Below are 15,398 nucleotides of genomic sequence, written 5' to 3'. Positions count from 1 at the left end.
CTCCATTATTCAAACAGTTTCTGTCCCTATGCATAACATCTTAATTAATGCCTAGGCATCATGGGGTCAGCCTTAATCTCTCACTTCTGGCTAATCTTCAGGCTCTAAACAGAAAGTGAAGGCTAATGCAGAGTTATAAAGTATGCACAGAGTTACAGATGTGCCTCCAAACTTACATAGGGCCCTTCTGCAAATAGTTGGAGTTTGGGAGGTATTTTTCCTTTTTTTGTTTTGTTTTGTTTCGTTTTTCCTTTTGGTTCCAGGTACCTAAGTAAATCTCTGTTGAGTCACAAGCTGACCACTAAGCTAACAGAAAAACACATAAGTAACCACATAAAACTGAGAATGTAGACTTTACAAAATTAGTTTAGAACAGTTAGTAAACAAACAGCAACACATACAACAAGCAGCAATAGCACATTCTGGAGAAGGAGGATAATCTGATTTCCCGAGTTGCTACATTATAACATTCAAAACACCAAGTTTTCAACAAAAATCTATAAGGCAAGAAACAAGAAAGCATGGTCTACACATAGCGGGGGGGTGGGGAAGAAGTAATAAAAATTACCCATGAGGAAGCCCAGACATTGGACTTACTACATAAAGACTTTAAAGCAACTATTTTAAATATGCTCAGGGAGCTAAGGAAAACCATGTACAAAAACTAGAGGAAAACATGAGAACTATGTCTTAGTAAATAGAGAATATCAATAAACAGGTAGAAATTGTGAAATGGAACCAAATAGAGATGCTGAAGTTGAAAAGTACAATAACTGAAATGAAACATTCATTACAGGGGTTCAATAGCATATATGAACAGGCAGAAGAAGCATTGAAGATAGGTTGATTGAGATTACCTAGTTTGAAAAGCAGAAAGAAAAACTGAAAAGGAAATTATGACATTCCCAGATGAGCAAAAACTAAGATAATGCATTGCTAGTAGACCACCTGCCCTTTAAGAATGGGTAAAGGAAGTCCCTCTGGCTGAAATGAAAGGACACTAAACAATAACTAATATTAGACAAAATAGAGTGTAAGACAAAAAAATTGTTCCAATAGACAAAAGCATTATATAATGGTGAGTCAATCCATTAATACATAATAATTATAAACATATATGTACCTAACAAGAGCCCCAAAATATAAGAAGCAAAAACTGAACCAGATAAAGGGAGAAATAAACAATTCAACAACAATAGTTGGAGACTTCAACATCCCACTTTCAATAATGGATAGATGATCACCTAGATAAAAGAAAAGCAAGGAAATAGAATATTTGAACATTAATACACAGCAACTAGACTTATCAAACCTATTTAGAGTACTCATCCAACAGCAGAATACCCATTCTCTTTAAGTACACACAAAATATTCTCCAGGATAGACCACATGTTAGGCCACAAAACAAGTCTCAATAAATTGAAAATGATTGAAATCATAAAAATATATTTTCTGATCATAGAAATCAACAATAGAAGGAAATCTGGAAAATTCACCAATTTGAGGAAATCAGCAACACACTTTTAAACAACTGATGGGTCAAATAATAAATCACAAAAAATAGAATTTACTTTCATATGAATGAAAATAAAAGCACAATGTGCAAAAACCTGCGGAATGCATAAAAAGCAGTGTAAGAAGGAAATTTATAGCTGCAAATGGCTACATTCATTAAAAAAGGAGAAAGATCTCAAATTAACAACATAGCCTTCTACCTCAAGAAACTAGAAAAAGAAGAGCATTCTACCTTGAGAAACTAGAAGAGAAAACTAAACACAAAACCAACAGGAGAGAAATAATAAGATTATAGCAGAGATAAACTAAATAGAAAATTTTAAAAAAACTATAGATCAACAAAACCAAAAGTTGATTCTTTAAAAATATCAACAAAATTTGGCAAAGCTTTAGCTACGCTAAACAAGCAAAGAGACAGAAGGCTTAAATTATTAACATTAGAAATGAAAGTGGGAACATTATAGAAACAAAAAAGATTATAAAATAACACTATGAACAATTGTATATCAACAAATTAGATACCCTAGATGAAATGGACAAATTCCTAGAAACACACAAACTACCAAAACCAACTGAAGAAGTATTAGAAAATCTGAATAGCTCTATAACAAGTAAAGAGATTGAATCAGTAATCAAATAATTTCCAATAAAGAAAAATCCAGGACCGATTTTCTTCACTGGTGGATTTTGTCAAACATTAAAGGAAACCAACACCGATTCTTCTAAAATTCTTCCAAAAAACAGAGGAATAGGGGGCACTTCTTAACTAATTTATAGAGGCCAGCATTACCCTGTTACCAAACCCAGACAAAGACACTATAAGAAACTAAAGAGTGATATCCCTTATGAATGAATATAGATGCAAAAATCCTCAAAAAATACTAGCAACTCAAATCCAATAGCATATTAAAAGGATTATACACTACAACCTACTGGGATTTAGCCCAGCAATGCAAAGGAGGTTCAACATACAAAAATCAATGTAATACATCATATTAGCAGATTAAAGGGGGGAAAACATACAGTTATCTCAATTGATGCAAAAAAAGAATTTGACAAAATCCTACACTCTCTCATGATGAAAAGACTAAATATATTAGGAATAGAAGGGAACTTTTCCAACCTGCTAAAGATCATCTGTGAAAAACCCACAATGAGCATCATACTTAATGGCGAAAGATTGAAAGCTTTTTCTCTAAGATCAGGAGCAAGATAAGGATGTCTGCTTTCATCACTGCTATTCAACACTGTACTGGAAGTTCTAACCAGGGCAATTAAGCAAGAAAGAAAATTAAAATACATACAAATTGGAAAGGAAGAAGTAAAACTAGCCGGGCACGGTGGCTCACGCCTGTAATATCAGCACTTTGGGAGGCTGAGGCAGGAGGATCACCTGAGTCCCGGAGTTTGAGACCAATCTGGGCAATATAATGAGACCTTGTCTCTACAAAAATCATAAAAAAGTAATTCCAGCACTTTGGGAAGCCGAGACGGGCTGATCACGAGGTCAGGAGATCGAGACCATCCTGGCTAACATGGTGAAACCCCGAAATACAAAAAAAAAAAAAAGACTAGCTGGGCGTGGTGGCGGGCACCTGTAGTCCCAGCTACTCGGGAGGCTGAGGCAGGAGAATGGGGTGAACCTGGGAGGCAGAACTTGCAGTGAGCTGAAATCCGGTCACTGCACTCCAGCCCGGGCGACAGAGTGAGACTCTGTCTCAAAAAAAAAAAAAAAAAATCATAAAAAATTAGCCAAGCATAGTGGTGTGCCCCAACTCCTTAGGAGGCTGAGGTGGGAGGATTGCTTCCAGGAGGCGGAGGGTACAGTGAGCTGAGATTGCACAACTGCACTCCAGCCTGGGCAACATAGTGAGACTCTGTCTCAAAAAACAACAACAATAACAACAAAAAAAAACAAACAAAAAAAAAGAAAAGAAAACTATTTGTTTTCAGATAACATGACCTTACATACATAAAGACATAAAGAAAATCCTAAAGAATCCACAACAAAATCTATTAGGGCTAAAAAACTAATTCATCAAAGTTGCAGGATATAAGATCAACATGAAAAATCGTGTATTTCTACACACTAGGAGTGAACAATTCAAAAATGAAATTAAGAAAACAATTCCATTTTTAATAGCATCAAAAAGAATAAAATACTCAGGAATAAATTTAACCAAGCAGGTGAAAGACGTGTACAATGAAAACTACAAAACACAGTAGAAAGAAATTAAAGATGTAAGTGGAATAGAAAGACACTCTGTGTATGTGTGTTGGAAGACTACTCCCCAAATTTATCTACAGATTTACTGCAATCCCTGTCAAAATTCCCACTGCCTTTTTGTGCAGAAATGGACTAGCTAATCTTAAAGTTCATATGGAATTGCAAGAGTCTATGAATAGACAAAATCATCTTGAAAACAAAAAACAAAGTTGGAGAACTGACACTTTCCATTTCAAAAGTTACTACAAAACTACCATAATCAAGACAGTGTGGTATCTATCCTGGCATTAGATTGACAGACTAGAATTGAGAGACCAGAAATAAAAATCAAGTGTACACCTATGTTCAACTGATTTTCAACAAGGGTACCAAGACCCAGGGGAAAGAATAGTCTCTTCAACACAGGTGCTAGGACAGCCGGATAACCCCATGCAAAGAATGAAGTTGCATTCTTTCCTCAATATATACAAATGTTAATTCAATATTGATCTAATACCTAAATGTAACCAATAAAACTACAAAACCCTTACAATAAAACTCACAGGTAAGTCCTCATGATCTTGGGTTTGGCAATGAGTTATTAGCTAGGATGCCAAAGCACAAGCAACAAAGAAGAAAATAGATAAGTTGGACTTGACAAAATTGAAACAAAGAACATTATGAAAAAAATGAAAGGACAACCTACAGAATGGAGAAAATATTTTCAAATCATATATCTGATAAGGGTCTCCTTCCCATCATATATAAAGAATTCCTACACCTCAACCACAAAAATACAAATAAGCCAATTAAAGCAGGCAAAGGACTTTAACAGACATTTCTCCAAAGAAAGTACACAAATGGCCAACACGTGCAGGAAAAGATACTCAATGTCGTTGGTCTTAGGGAAATGAAAATTGTAATCACAATGAGATACCACTTCACACTCAAGATGGCCATGATTTTTCAAAGGAAAATAATAAGTGTTGGTGAGGATGCAGAGATTGGTGAGAATGAAAAATGGTTCAGCTGCACGAAAAACAGTTTTGTGCTTCCTCAGAAAGTTAAACACATAATTACCACATGACCAAGCAATTTCAATCCTAAGTATATACCCAAAAGAATTGAACAGGTGTTCAAATACTTATACAAGAATGTTCACAGCAGCACTGTTCACAATCACTAAAGAGTGAAAACAGCTCAAATGCCCATCAACTGATGAATATATAAACAAAATGTAGTACATCTGTACAGTAGACTATTATTCAGCCATAAAAAGGAACAAAGTACTGATATATGGTACAACATGGATTACCCTTGAAAACGTTAGGCCTAGTGAAGGAAGCCAGACACAAAAGGCCCTATATTGTATGATTCCATTTACATGAAATGCCTTTTATAGGCAAATCCATGGAGGCTAAAAGCAGATTAGTGACTGCCAGGGACTAGGGTGGGAAAAAGTAATGGGGAATGACTACTTAATGGGTACAGGGTTTCTTTTTGAAATTAGATAAAATTAGAAGCTGTAATTTTAAAATGGTTAAAATGATCAATGTTATGTTACATGATTACTTTAATTAAAAAAGATACACAGAAACACATTAAAAACAGTATTATATATTTTTTAGGTATATGGATATAGTGTGTTTATAAATGCATAGTTAAAAACAAGAAAGATAAACGCGTAGCTAGTTGTCCAGGATACCCTCCAAACTGGAACCAGTAATAATGCAGAGGAGGAAACATTGATCGCCAAGGTAAATTTTGAAATGCACAAATTTTTACAAGAATATATTTTACATGTTTAATTAAAAGTAAGTTATTTTATTAGAAAATTTACATCAGTATATACATGGTATAAAGTCTGAAAGTAGCTCTGGGGAAAAATTTCATGGGAAATTCCCTTTCCACCTTATATGTGTCTGCATATTGAAATTTTGGCAACAGACATGTACTACATTTATAATCAGAAGAAATATATATCAAGCAAGAAGAAAAGAACAGGAAGCTGGAGAAGAAGTAGTGAGGAAATAGAGACCGAGGACCATGCTCTGTGAAAACTTAGTAAGACTCAGAGCGTTTGTCTCACCCCCACCCCCATCTGCTGCCACTTTCAACTGCAAAACTGTGAACTCTGGCAGGATTTTCCAGGGACAGCCAAGAAGATAGCAAAGTTACGGTATTATGGCAACTCCCAACCAGGCCAAAATAGGGGAGAAATGGTGGAGTGTGGCATCTTGACCATGGCAACCTGGCCTGGATGGGCTGAGCCCCCAGAACACTGGCCACTAAGTGATCCCTTCTGTAGGGGTGGATGCCTGACACCGGGACTGACAAAGTGAAGGCCCTTGAGATGGCTGGTTCCAGCACTTTGCTCACCCAGATTGGCAATCATTAAGGGAAGCAATAGAATCCACTATTTTGAGGACTTTAAACATGCTTGGTTTACCAAGGTTGCTTGGTTCACAGTGGGGCCAGAACCCGTAAGACACCCAGATGAGCAGTGCCATAGCAATGATATGAGGCAGCAGGATCCTCAAAAACATATAAACAGAAGCCATGGACAGTGTGTGGCCCTACAAGCCGTGGGCACCCAGCAAACCTTTCTTGCAGGAAAATGGATAATGAAATGCATGCTAAAGCCAGAGCCAAAATGGCCTCCCAGATCTCAAAGGACTCCCAGCATCTCTGAATCACCTGAGTGTGCAGTTCCAGTGCTAATTCTGAATCCTAGAAGCACAGCTTTTTGTGAGCTCCCAGGAGATCTGCTTGCACAGCTGCATTCTTACAGTGAAGCAGGACAGATCCAGGTTTTGTGGCACCTAAAACATATGATTTAGAAAGCCTACTTTTTAAGAAAAGCACACAAAATTACAGATGTCAAATTAGTATTTATTTAAGATGAGAAAAGAAATTACAACAAATTACACATTTTTTAAGTTGATAAACACATCAAACATAACATAATATTTATATGAATTAACTGCCCCACCTCTATATTTTTCTACATTTCAGCTGCATAACCTTTTAATGTTTCTTCATAGGATGATTTTACAACCACATTGTCTACAGAAACATTCTTATGATTGACATTTGGTATGCATAAAGCATGTGATTTTTCACACTGACTTCCACATTGTTTACAGTAGCTGGAATTTCACGAAATTCCCACCAAGAAAAGAAATAAGCATGAAATATTTAAAATTGTATCATTGCATTGTCAAGTATATTCCTGACAAGAGAGAACTTCAATTTTAATCAGGCATCAATGAGACTTGAATCTTCCACTTACAGTTTTACACATCTAATAACAGGAAGAATTTTCTACAGACTGGCTTCTGGTTCCATATTTTTCACACTTACTTTTCCTCCCCTGCCCAGATACTTTTGGTGCCAGCACTGGAAGACACATTCTTATCAGGATAGCAGCGCTTCTGTTCCTGCATCTTCACACTATGAGCAAGGTGAATGAACACAGCAATAGCAGAATGGCTAGCAAGGATTTATGTGTTCCCAAGGGTGACTGCGAACCACATAAATCTATGCTGTTAAACTGAGTCTATCTCAACTCAGAGTTTCCTTAGTCTCATTGCAAAAGAGGCTGCCGTTCCACACCACTCGACAGGAGGTGAGTGACAGAGGGAGTAAGAGGGAAGAGAAACAGAGGTCCTCTCCAATTGCCGCTGAAATATCTTGCTTTCACAGATTTTACCCCAAAATATACAGCTCTGTAAACACGTTCCTCGGGCCCGGACAGGTGCCCTGACACTTAAGCTTCAGGAAATCTATTCTGGCTATGAGTAGGCTTAAAGTAAAACTCCTTACTTGTAGGTAAGCTGCATGACTCTTCACTGTCATCAGGAGGAATAGGAATGCCACTGGGGCTGGGAAATTAACTGAAGTCAAGAGATAATGGTACGCTCCCACAGTGGTGGGAATCAATAAAGCAAAAGAGATGCAAGCAAGAGAAGAGGAGAGAGAGATGTGGTTAAAATGTGCGCAGACAGGACCTAATGAGGTGGAGTCTGGTGTACAGGTGGGCGGAGTCCAATGATGGAGGTGTGACTAACAGTTGAGGGTGGGGCTAAAGACTAGGGTGGCCTAAATAATAGATAAGTGGACCCTAAGGACCAAGGCCATGGACACGCAAAATGTGAGTAAGGCCCTTGCAGGAGGGACTTGCCTGATGGGTAATGAACAGTGTCTAAAGGCGGGAGGGGAATTGGAAACAAGATGGATGGGCCCTAGAAACAAGAAGTCAGGGGCACCTGGGCCAGGCCTTCTTTCCTCCCAAGATCAGAGGTGGGGACAGGAACAGGAGGGAAGGGTCCCCCATTGAGCCTCTCCCTGTTTTTCCTTCCCCCCAATCAGTTAGAGAAGACAGCCATAAAGATTCAGTCATGGTGGCGTGGCAACATGGTGCGCCGGACGTTACTGCATGCAGCACTCAGAGCCTGGGTCATCCAGTGCTGGTGGAGGTCGATGCAGGCCAAGATGTTGGAGCAAAGACGGCGCCTGGCACTAAGACTCTATACCTGCCAGGAGTGGGCAGTGGTGAAGGTGCAGGCACAGGTTCGAATGTGGCAGGCCCGCAGGCGGTTCCTCCAGGCACGCCAAGCAGCCTGCATCATCCAGTCTCACTGGCGCTGGCATGCCAGCCAAACCCGAGGCCTGATCCGGGGCCACTATGAGGTCAGAGCCAGCCGGCTGGAGCTTGACATCGAAATTCTCATGACCTAGGGCGCTGACAGAGCCAAGGAGGCTGGATCTCTCTTCCAATAAAGACCTTTACTGACCACACACTTGCTCTTTGGAGATTAGACTCATGGAGGAGGGTTCAGCCCCTAACTTTTCTGCCTTCCCCCCAGAAAGATTCCCTGGTATGTTCTAGAGCCCCTGTCCTCAGGTCACCAACCCTAGGCCCCTGTTCCTAACAGCATACCTGGCATCCAAGAGAGACCCCAGGGCCCAGGTCAAGCACTGATGATGATTGCCTGATTTTGGCCCCTTCCACAGTGGGAGTAGGCATTGGGCTTTAGTTTCCTGCAGCCCCTGTCCAGGGATCTCCATTCAGATCAGAAGATCAGAGAATCTGGCTGCAGCCAGGGCCAGCTGGGAAGGCCAGGATTCCACAGGCCTGTGATTGACAGGACCCTCAGGGCCAGCAGAGTGCTTGGCAGGGAGCCAGGAGGACATGGCACTTCAGCTGGCAACAGCAGGACAGACGCTGTGCCTTATGGTGGGGGATACAGTGGGGGATCAGCCAGCCAGAGCCAGCCCCTGGGGAAGCCAGAGCAGGAGCTGAAGGTAGCAGCTGTGCCTACTGCCTCCCCACCCTGGGGCTGAACAACGAGGCTTCCCTCCCCTCTGCTCAGCACTTCCTGGGAGAACCAGGCATGGGATCTGGGAGGGAAGAGGGACTCGGGGGGTGTGGGGAGATGGTGGTGGGGGTGGCATGGGGGTAGGTAAACAACTAGGGGTAGGCAGGGGAAAGGGCTGTCCCTCCGCCAGTGCAGGTCATTGGGCACACAGCCTCTAAATCCTACCACGTCCTCAGAAGCAGCTGTGCTCCTCATCCACTCCCATGTCCCCTCTCCGGCCTACCCCCAGGCTGCCTCATCCTCTGCTGGGCCTGCCTTGGGTGGGTGCTGCTGGGCCACTGCTTTGCTGAGTCTCCCTCTGTCTCTGGGCACCTATGGTGCAACCATCTCTCACGTGGTCTCTCACTGTCTCTGCTTTGTCATCCATGCCCAAGGCCCCTCACTCTCAGCCTGTGTCCCTCAGATGTTTGTGTGAACCTTCATCCCAGAAGTCTGAGGTCTGCAACCCTCCACAGGGTCTTTCCATGGTGGGTCCCTCAGGAGAGGTGGGAGGGCGAGTGGGGAGGTGTGCAGGGGTCTTCATGCCTTGCAGCTGGGTGACACTTTCCCTAATCCGTGTGTGTATGTGTGTGTGTGTGTGTGTGTGTGTGTGTGTTTTGGGGGTGAGTCTCCAGAACAGCTATAGCAGATGTGAGGGTTTAGGGTTCAGCCTGACACACAGCATCTGCAGTAGCTGCAGGTGGCAGTGAAGCAGCTGGGTACCTGGACTTTCTGACTGAATCCCACTCTTCCAGGGGAACCCATTCAGGGGTGCTGGATACAGCTCTGCCCACCTCCTACTCACAGTAGCGAGTGGTATGAAACTAGATAGGTCTGCAGCTGGGCATAATAGGAAGTCTGCGTGACTAACCCCTTAGATGCTACCTCAACAGTGAGAGGTGTTTAAAACCTGGATTGGCAATGGTTTAAGTTTCTGAGTTATATATTTTCAACACAGGACATTATAATCCCCTAGGACACTAAAAAATATATATATATAGATACCTGGATCCACCCAGGGATTCTGCTTTAACTGGGCTGGTATGCGGCCTGGCATCAGCTTTCCAAAGTGCAGCCTTAGTTTGGGAACTGCTGTGTTAAGCCCTTTTCAACTGGCCTGTGTAGGGTGCTCTACAGAATTTCATGCTCACACAGGAGACTCAGGTCATCAAGGCTTCCTGCTCTCTGATGTTCTAACAATGCCAAGTGAAACAGGAATCCAGCGGGAGCACCACTTTGGGTCAAAAACTTTTGGAAACAGGAAGACACAGCTTGGAGCTGGGGGCTGAATGGGAGGGGCTTTTGAGGGGAACGTGAGTGAGACCTCCTGTCCCAGGTAGACAGGATCTCAAGAAGATGGCACCACATAGATGTGAGCAATGAGACTCAAGGGCTAGCCCAAGAAAGCCAAGCTTCATCCAAAGCCTTCACCACCACTCCACTTTGGGTGTCCTGCTGGTGGTCAGGGGTCTTAAGAAACTAGGGATAGTCTGGACCTGTGGGCAGTGGGCACTGGAGAGTCCCAAGGAAGAGGAAGTGAGTGAGGCATGGGATGGGAGTCGGGAGAAAGGCTCCTCTTTAACAGTGAGGTCTGTGGCCAGTGTTGGCCTAGATCACTGGAGCCACCCTTCCCTCCTCAGCAAGGGTAAGGCTGCTGGTGGGATTCTCAGAGGCAGACCTCAGAGGCCTTTCCTGCCACTCCTCACCATCGCTGAGGATTGAGCTGCAGGAAGAACTCTTTCTGACAACATGTATCATATGCTGAAACACTGAAGTGTAGAAGGGGAGGCTGTGCTTGTGGCTTTGGGATGGGAGTAGGCCTGAGAGCACTCTAGGGGGACCAAGTATCCCCAATCTTGCTCCTCCCTCAGATGACATGGTGTCCCCAAGAGATATGTGGCCACAACCCTCCCATCAGTAAAGAATTGCATTGGCCCTCAGACTGGCACAGCCTGCTGAAGTCCTAGGAAGGTAGTCCAGTAAGTGAGGGCCCATCCCCTGCAGTTCTCTTCCACCACTGGGAAAGGATTCCCAGACGGCATCTCATCTCTTTGTCCCCAGGGTGCCCACCCTATGCTCTCAAGCCTCCCACCTGATACATCACCAACCTCAGCTCTGACCACACAGCCCCAGGATCCCCAGAGCCTTGTCTTCTGCTTCTTTGTGTCCCACATGCTAAATCCAAAATGAGATGACCAAAGCCACCGCCATGCCATGCCAGGCAGGTTGAGTGGACTGACCACCACCCCGCTGACCACACATACACCCGTGTTGCTGGAGGGCACCACCCTACTCCATCTCCTCCCTGCCAGGGTGGAAATGCTTGGTGTAAACAAATCGATCAACTTTGTTTCAAAAAATTGAGTTTGCTCAAGTCCACCACAAGTTAGTGGAAGCAGGCACTTATGTAGAAGAGCTACAGTGAGTTGAAAGAAAAAAATGTTTCCTGGGCACTCTCAAAGCTGGGCTTTCATGTCAAGCGTCAACAAATAACTTTGCATAGAGTTTCACCTTTAAAAAGGTAACCATAAATTTTGAGAGTGAAAGGGACACTACTGATAAATACGTCGGAAATAGCAAGTGCAAACCAGGACTGTCCTAGGAAAACCAGGAGGTGTTAGCAGCCTATTGGTAAGCCTCCATGTGCAGAGGGTGGCAGGAGGTGGGGGATGGGGTAGAGGGCAGAGAAACTTCCAGCTACGCAAGAAGAGACAAAAGAAAAGCCCATGCATGACTCTGAGACAGAGTGTGAGGAGGCTGAGATACTGCTGCAGAACATGCCCTCCACCTCCTTCCCTTGTGTTACCCCAATAGGCATAGGGAAATCTGAGAATATAACCTGGGGAGACTGCATGGCTCAGAGATGAAAGGAAGCAGAAGCCGAGGGAGATGCCTAAGTGATGGGTCTGGGGGCAGCTCCCACTGAGCCCTGTACACTTCCCTATGGAGCCTGCAAGTAGCCAAGATCCCTGGGACCCCCAGATGGGGGAGGCAAGAAGTGGCAAGAGGACTGGTGGTCCCAAAGAGGCCTGAGATAGAGACAAGAAGCCACAGACTATAAGGACCTTGCCACCTGAGGTCAAGGCAGGGACCATGGGCATTGCAGAAGGTGAGTTTAGGTCAAGGAGTGGGGCACAGAGAGGTCCCTTTCTCAGAGGTGGGTTGAGGATAAACAACATGTCACCCATAAGAGCAGTAGAACCAGTTGCAAGAATCAACCCAGGGTCAGGAGCAGTGGCTCACGCCTGTAATCCCAGGACTTTGGGAGGCCAAGGTGGGAGGATTGCTTGAGGCCAGGAGTTCAAGACCAGCCTGGGCAGCATAGTGAGACCCTGTCTCTAGTCTCTAAATATATACACATATATAATATGTAATATATATAGATAGATAGATATCGACCCAGGAGGAAAAAGTGGGAGATGTGAGTAAAGCATGATTGACTATAAGCTGATCATTGCTGAAGCTGGATGATGACTACTCGCTGTATTTTTGGATATGTTTGAAAGTTTCCATAATAAAAATATGAAAAACTAATAGTAGTATAAATACTGGAAGAATAAAAATTACTTCTGTACCTTCCATAACAGTTAAAAATTGCATTGGGCTGTTAGAAATAGAAACCTGAAAAACAGTGGCTTAAACAACACAAAAGTTTGTTTTCGTCTCCCATAAATGAATCCCAGCAGTGGGAAGTCCAAAGCATGGCAGCTCCATGATGTCAACAGAGCCCCATCTCCTTTCCTCTGTCCACACTGCACCACTGGATGGGACCCTACTCCTCATGCTGTTAAGATAACTCCTACAGTTCCAACCATCATGTCTACATCCTAGGCAAGAAAATGAAGGACAAAAAGAGAAACTGCTCATGCCAGCTGAATTTATTTCTTTAAAAGGCTTTTCCTAGAAGGCTCACTTGACCAGGCACCTCAATTTATATTTTGTTTGCTAGAACTGTTACTTGACCCTCCCAGCTACAAGGATGCATAATGCTACCATGACTAAACTCAGATACTTCCAAATAGGCTAGATTGTGCTGCAGTACAAACTACCTAACCTCAGTGGCTTGACTGAAGTGTATTTCTCACTCACGCGAAGCCTGCTGGGGTCCATGTAAAGGACCACGGCAGCATTCCTCTGTGTGTTTGCTCAGCATTCCAAGCTCCTCCACTCTGATACTGCCTTCATATGGATATGAACCTCTGTGATTGTGCGCTTAGCAGGTATAGAGAGAAGAGCATCAGCAGTTACAGTCTTTCACTAGGAAGTGTCATATTTCACTTCGGCTCCTCTTCTGTTGACTCAACTAGCCATGTAACTGTGTCTAACCTCAAGGAGAAGGGAAATACAATCTTCCCACATGCCAAAAAGGAAAAGAGAACAAGAATGTTGATGAACAGAACAATGTCCTCTACATCTAGGTTCCATTTCTAAGGTAGAAGTGAAAGTGGATTTTGGGGAGGCATCCAGCAGCCTCTGCCACAACTCCTAAAACATTAGAAGAAAAACATGAAGGGGAAAACTCAATCAATTCAACAGCAGCATGAAACGGAAGAAAACAATAATAAGAAAGCATGACAGATAGAAAACTCAAAGACGGATAAGTCTGTGTTAAACGGAAATGGGTAAAATGTGTCTATTAACAGAATCTCACACTGGGTTTTAAAAATACCCAGCCATATGTTGTTTATAATGGACACACCTGAAACAAAAGGAAGCTGGAGGATGAAACTAAAAATTAGAAAAGGTAAATCAGGAGAGAAAATTTAGCTGTTTAAAACACACTCAATCCTCTCTCCTGAGTCCAAGTAAAATGAAGATAAAGAAATTAGCTTCACCCAGGAAAGCTCACATCATGAAGAGAGTGGGAGAAATGCTTTCAGTGGATAAGAGAGGATCACAATTCTGGAAAGGGGAAAGCTAGAAGAGAAGGGTAAGCAAGAGGGAGGATGCTGAAGAAAAAAATGCTCAGAGGAGCAAAGGGATGAGGTGACCAGGATTCAACTGCAAGCATCTGACGCCAGTACCTGGGCTTGCAACCACTCTACAAACTGCCTCTTCAAGAGGACTTGTGACTCCAGCTGTAAGAAAGCCCTGATACAATGACGTTTTTGAAAAAGAACACACACACACACTCTCTCTCTCGCGCACGCGCGCGCTCTCTCACTCTCTTGCTCTCCCTCTAATTAAAACATTACACACATATACATTTAAAGGATAAAATGGGTATTGCGAGCAATGGGCAGTTTTTGCCACCAAGAATAGTTCTGCAAAATGTAAAACAGCAGATCATTCCAAGTACTCCAAACTATTCTAGAGTATACAAAGAATAGAAAGCCACCCAACTATCTATCATGTTGGCAAAGCACTGATGTCAAAACCAGACAAGTATATTATGAGAAAGGAAAATTTAGACCACTGTTAATAATAAATGTAGATGTAAAAACTCTAAATAAACTATAAGCAAATTGCAATCAGAATTCTTTCTATATATATAGGGGTTTCTCCAGGAAAATACTGATGGCTCAACAGTGAAAAATCCATCACTGTAACTATTTTAAAGAAGAAAAATCATGATTATAATTAAACACTCATTCCCATTTTTAAAAATTACTAGCAAAATGTAAAGAAAAGAAACTTTATACTAGCAATCCAAGGAATTAAAATCAAATACTGGCTTCTAACTTTCTAAAATAGACTCAAAATCTTGGAATAGACTCTTAAAACTAATGGCAGAGGCAAAACCTTTTGATTGGCAAGAACCATGCTTTTTGAGAAAAAAGCAGGATTTAGGGTTTCAAAAATTTCAAGGAATCTGGGCCTAAACTTATACTAAAAATACTAAATATAGAGCAAGTTGGAGCAGAAACTAGAGAGCTTAGCTTGCCATGTGTCCCTGAGAAAGTGGCCTTTGTCCAGATCCATTCCCCCACAATAACAATGGAAGGTGGCTAACAATCTCCATACAATTTGGAGAACCTGAGAGCAAGGATACCAGTGTTTTTTTCCCGGGTGGGACCCAGAAAAGAGAGCAAGATCACAGTATCTCTCCCCCATGCTCAGCCAGCAAGTGGTGGCAGCAACAGTGTAGAATTGGCAACATGGTGGCCTCAGCAGAGAAGGCCCAGGACTCACCCCCTCCAGTCTCCAAAGGTTGGGGCTTAGCTACATATGTGAATGTGCAGATATCAGCAGCCAATGCCAACATAGTGAAGGAGCCACCAACTAGGCACCTGATAGATCTGCCAGAACAGTGCACTAACACCTAATACATGCATGCCAACCTAGGGAGAAGCAGGGGAGGGCAAGAAGCCCCTAAA

General features: G+C 42.8%; 2 protein-coding genes across 11 annotated transcripts in view; one reads left to right on the top strand and one right to left on the bottom strand.

Annotated features, from left to right (window-relative positions):
• LOC105480516 (IQ motif containing F3) overlaps positions 1–7,719 on the bottom strand; it is a 71,817-nt gene extending 64,098 nt beyond the window's left edge. For 3 of the 8 annotated variants that reach the window (XR_011620066.1, XR_011620068.1, XR_011620065.1), the window contains exon 1: positions 7,547–7,718. Coding sequence is in view for 3 of the 8 variants with exons in the window: in XM_071091805.1 (XP_070947906.1) it covers positions 7,547–7,579 (33 nt within the window). In the remaining 5 variants the exon portion in view is untranslated. Of the gene's footprint in view, positions 1–7,546 lie in introns of all 8 variants that reach the window. The other 5 variants (XR_011620067.1, XM_071091805.1, XR_011620069.1 and 2 more) reach the window with 4 other exon arrangements.
• Positions 7,720–7,787: 68 nt separating this feature from the next.
• Positions 7,788–8,537, top strand: LOC105480511 (IQ motif containing F6). 3 transcript variants are annotated; one of them, XM_011739508.2, is made up of 2 exons: positions 7,788–7,874; positions 8,093–8,537. In XM_011739508.2, the coding sequence occupies exons 1-2, from the start codon at positions 7,860–7,862 to the stop codon at positions 8,459–8,461; spliced, it is 384 nt and encodes a 127-aa protein (XP_011737810.1). In that variant the 5' UTR covers positions 7,788–7,859; the 3' UTR covers positions 8,462–8,537. The 3 variants fall into 3 exon arrangements, with proteins under 3 accessions (XP_011737810.1, XP_011737813.1, XP_011737812.1); XM_011739511.2 differs by having other exon boundaries at positions 7,813–7,874; positions 8,097–8,536; XM_011739510.2 differs by lacking the exon at positions 7,788–7,874 and adding an exon at positions 7,875–7,911 and having other exon boundaries at positions 8,093–8,536.
• The last annotated feature ends 6,861 nt before the right edge of the window (positions 8,538–15,398 follow it).

Source organism: Macaca nemestrina, chromosome 2 (genome assembly GCF_043159975.1).
Source record: "Macaca nemestrina isolate mMacNem1 chromosome 2, mMacNem.hap1, whole genome shotgun sequence".
In the NCBI taxonomy this organism is placed as follows: Eukaryota; Metazoa; Chordata; class Mammalia; order Primates; family Cercopithecidae; genus Macaca; species Macaca nemestrina.
Note: the sequence above shows the minus strand (reverse complement) of the source record. Positions and strands in the feature narration are given on the sequence as shown.